Raw genomic sequence first — 4,171 nt, forward strand, 5'->3', positions numbered from 1 at the left:
AGAGCGTTGGGTGCTTGTTGCAACTTCCTCATTGCTGCTTTTCCGCCTTGCAGCCCCACAGCCTTACCTCACGCTCCAGACATATGCAACTGCCCCGGGTGCTCTGAGAAGCGGAAGCTGGTTGAGGGTCTGCCGTGACAGCAGCAGCTTCAAGAAAGGGCTATTTTGGTCATGCCTGTTCACAGAAAGCCAAATGCGGCCCGGATAGGCCTGGTGGTGACTTCATACCCTGCCTCCCTGGGCATCGTGGGCAGCACCATCTTCGGCCAGGGTGGTGGGAAATCCTCTGCTTTCCCAAGTGCTCCTCATGCAACTTCCCTTCGCTGTTGGCAGTCAGTTGTCCCATGACTTCACCGCCTCACTCCTGGGGGTGGACATCCTGGTATTTCCCCAGCACACTCCCCTCATTTCACCCCCCCCCCACCAGCGCCACCTATAAAGAGGGCACAAGCATCACTGCCCTCATCACAGAGTCAGACCAGCTCTGGACCAGCCCTCCTCCCGCTCCCCACCGGCACCCACCATGAAGATCTCTGTGGCCCTTCTGGCTGCCCTCCTGCTGCTCTGCGCTGCCCTCTCCCCAGCTGAGGCTGGCCCAGGTGAGCCAGACGCTCTTTTCTCTTCCATCCACAGGCAACTCAGCCTCCGGACTCCAGACCCCTTCCGTGAATTCAGAGCACTTTGAAATGGAGAGGCCTGAGGGGGGCCACCAACACTGGTGGCAGATGGGTCTTCCAGAGGGCTCCATGTCTCAGCGGCAGATGCCAAGATCTCCAGAAGACCAGAGCATGTCTGGGGGGGGGAGGGTCCTTCACTGGGGTGCTTTTCAGAAGAGATTTGTCAAAGACTCCCTTAAGGAGCTGGTCCTGTGGAGGGGGTGGCAAGCCCCCCTCCCAACCCCTTTTTATGTGAGTGTCACTCCAAAGAGGTTCTTTGGAGCCATCCTGGGTCCCCTGCCGTGGTCCTCTGGCAGCAGAGACGCAAAGGCCCCTGCCAGCCCCCAATGCCACCCCCCGGGTGCTCCAGTAAGAGAGGTGGGTGAGAGCTCCTAGCCAAGATGACTTCAGGTGGAGCAGTCAGTGCTGACACTCACTGGGCCAACAGGTGTGTTGCAGAAGCCAGGCTGAAGGGGGGGCAAAGGAGTTGGCCATGCCTAGCTCCCATGTCAGGACCTGGTGCCCTCCCCTGTGCCTGCCTGGCACCACTTCTCACTCATGCCCTTGCTGTCTCCTGCTCTCTGCCCATCACCCTTTGCTCTTCTCACTAACGCCTGCATACCCCTCCTTCTCCCTTGGCCCTGAAGGGCTTCAGCCACCCAGGGCACAAGAGGAGCTGGGGTGGCCTGATCACGACTTCCCAGTTTGCTCCTCTGCACGCCTCCTCTCTCAGGCCCAAAGGATAATGCGGGGGGGGGGGGACCAGCAGGGTGCAAGGCCATGTCCCTCAGAGGGGCCCCCCTTTGCCCTCAGAAACGGTAGCAGTACCCAGGGGCCCTCAGGGGCTCAATGTTGGGCTCTAATCCAGGCCACCCACCTGGCCCTCTTCCATGGTGCCACGTGGCCTTCCCTTGCCTCGTGCTCGGGTTGCCCCTCGGAGGCTCTGTGAGTTGAGGCCTCAAGACCCCAGCTAAGGGGGCAGGAGTGGCGCACTCTTGGTGCGCAGGGTGCAAAGTGAAGCCACCTCTTCTTCCTCCCACAGCCGGCATAGACCTGTCTCCCTGCTGCCGCAAGCATGACTCCCGTAGGATCTCCAAGCACCAAGTGAAAGACTTTTTCTACACCGGCCCCAGGTGTCCCCTGTCCTCAGTTGTGTAAGTAGTGGGGCCAGGCAAGGGGTCAGCCTCAGGGCTGTCGGGGCTCAAAGGTCCAGCCAAAAAGAAAGGCTCCAGGGTTGCGAGGACATTTCTGGCAGTGAGAGAGGACCAGGAGCCGTGCGCTGAGCAAACCACGGAGGGGTTGGAGGCAGGACAGTGGGGCAGCTCTCGCCTGCCTGGGAGCCACAGTCGGCTGGACTGTGGCAGCTGCTCTGCCTCCCCCCAAGGGCAGCCTGGCTGGAAGGCAAAGCAGCAGGTGGGCATGCTGACTCTCTGCTTCCTCCCTGGCAGGTTCATGCGCAAGAACAACAGGCAGTTCTGTGCCGACCGCCAGGCTGCCTGGGTCCAGGAACTCCTGGCAGCTCTAGAGCAGAAGCCACATCTCGGTCCTGCCACCTTGGCAACCACACCGCCTGCCTCCTAACAGCCTGCTGACTCCGACCGACTCCTGAATGGTGCTGAACAGCGCTCCAGTTCAACGTCCCTGCGACCCACAGAACCAGCCCCACTGCTCTGGGTTGCAGATGCCCTGTCCTCTGCTCCCTCACCCGGACCAGGAGTCCTGCCCTCGCTCTCTCTCTCTTTGCTTTTTGGCCAGTATTTCCTCATTCCACGAAACACACCTGGAATCTGGAGATGGTGCTGCAGCTGGTTTTCTCCCCCCCAGTCCCAACCCCCCATCACTCCAAAAGTCCCCCTCACCTGAGACCTGCAGTTCTGGGAGACTGCTGGGGGAGGGGAGTCACGAATGGACTGAAGTTTGTAATGAGGCTGGAGACAAGAATGTGGTCCAATGGCTGGAATGGATTTCGAGCTGTCTGGCAGGCTCTCAACACTCAGTGAACCCAGCTCCATTCCCATTTGTGGGTCTCTCTATTTATATATTTAAGTACTGTGTGTGTGCATATACATGTGTGAGAAAACCTTGTCCTCTAGGAGGAAAAAACAGATGTCATTTGGTTTGCTGTGTTGTATTTCTAATTAATTCTATGGTATTTAAAACTGTGTTATTTATCGGACCATATGATGTGCGGATAAACTCATCTGTCTTACTGATTCCCAAGAATAAAGACTTGCTTTGTTTCACCCCTGAGGCCTCTTTCCCGGGAGTCCAGAAAGGGGGGGGGGCTACAAGGGCTGATCTTGCAGCAGTGGAGCCCCAGGACAGTGGCGGGTCCAACCACCTCCCTTTGCGCTCAAGGTTTGTGCTGGCCAAAAAGGGACAGTAGGAACACTCAGTGCAGCTTTCAGATGATGCCCCAATCCTGGGGAAGTGATGGCATCCTGTGGGAGAGGGGTGAGCGGGGGGGAGGACTAGCCCCCACTCTGCTGGCCCAGCGCAGTCACTGGAAGTGGAACAAAGGGGTCTGCCTCAGATTCTGCTCAGTTTCCCCCCACAGGCTGCCAGGTCTCCTCCCCACTTCTCTCCTAGAAACTGTTTCCTGTATCGCTCTGTTCCTCCTAAGAACATCAGAAGAGCCCAGCTGGATCAGGCCTAACGCCTGTCTAGTCCAGCTTCCTGTATCTCACAGTGGTCCACCAGATGCCTCAAGGAGCACACAAGGCAACAAGATCCCTGCTGCCACTCACTTGCATCTGGCAGTTAGGGTTAGCCTACTTCTGGAACCAGGAGGTTGCACTTACCCATCGTGGCTTCTCACCTGTGATGGGCTTTTTCTCATCAATCTGTCCTCTCCTGCCAAGAGAAGCTTACCAAGTTCCTGGACAACTTTGTGCCCCTAAGAAAAGCAACAGCTGTTTATGAACACTCCCCCCTCAGACCTGCATCAGTGTTTAAAGATGCCACAGGTCCCTCTACTCAGAACCCCCTTCCCACACATTCCACATTGCAGGTTTTTTAGAGAACTATTTTACTAGTACAGGTGGGACCTTGGTATCCACTGATTTGACTCACCACTGATAGTGAGGTCTACCTAAATGCCTGTAACAAGGAAAAAAGCACCAAAATCCAATTTCCCACCTTTGAGCTGTTAAATAATCATAATTTATTCTATTAGATTCCATTATTCACTCCATCTAATGGCTGAATGTGATATAATTTTATATTGCATTTTAATGTACTGATTGTTAGCCGCCTTGGATGCCCTTCGGGGAGAAAGTCGGAGTATAAATCAATCAAACTAACAAACGAATAGCACCTGTACCAATGCATTCTGGGGTGACAAGAGAGGAGTAAGAAACCTGGAAGTGGGTCTATTTTTCCACTGATTTGGTATCCACTTTTTTTTTTTTTTACTGCACTGGAGTATTCTGGTTCCATTCTCCACTGGTTCCATTCCAACTCCACTGGTTCCATTCTGGAACCCCTGTGGATAATGAGGTACGACTGGTGATTGT

General features: G+C 55.4%; 1 protein-coding gene across 1 annotated transcript; it reads left to right on the forward strand.

Moving 5' to 3' along the window:
- The first annotated feature begins 523 nt into the window (after positions 1 to 523).
- On the forward strand, positions 524 to 2,237 carry LOC136659365 (C-C motif chemokine 5-like). Its single transcript, XM_066636503.1, has 3 exons — positions 524 to 599; positions 1,612 to 1,810; positions 2,105 to 2,237. Exons 1-3 carry the CDS (start codon positions 524 to 526, stop codon positions 2,235 to 2,237), a joined length of 408 nt encoding a protein of 135 aa, XP_066492600.1.
- The last annotated feature ends 1,934 nt before the right edge of the window (positions 2,238 to 4,171 follow it).

This window comes from Tiliqua scincoides, chromosome 8 (assembly GCF_035046505.1).
Source record: "Tiliqua scincoides isolate rTilSci1 chromosome 8, rTilSci1.hap2, whole genome shotgun sequence".
NCBI lineage: Eukaryota > Metazoa > Chordata > Lepidosauria > Squamata > Scincidae > Tiliqua > Tiliqua scincoides.

What these genes read in the sequence shown, in the direction of transcription:
- LOC136659365 (XM_066636503.1), top strand. Translation starts at nt 524, where the DNA reads ATGAAGATCTCTGTGGCCCTTCTGGCTGCCCTCCTGCTGCTCTGCGCT. An exon ending in CCCAGCTGAGGCTGGCCCAG is followed by an intron (nt 600 to 1,611) that starts GTGAGCCAGACG and finishes CTGTGAGTTGAG; the next exon opens with GCCTCAAGACCCCAGCTAAG. An exon ending in TGTCCCCTGTCCTCAGTTGT is followed by an intron (nt 1,811 to 2,104) that starts GTAAGTAGTGGG and finishes CCTCCCTGGCAG; the next exon opens with GTTCATGCGCAAGAACAACA.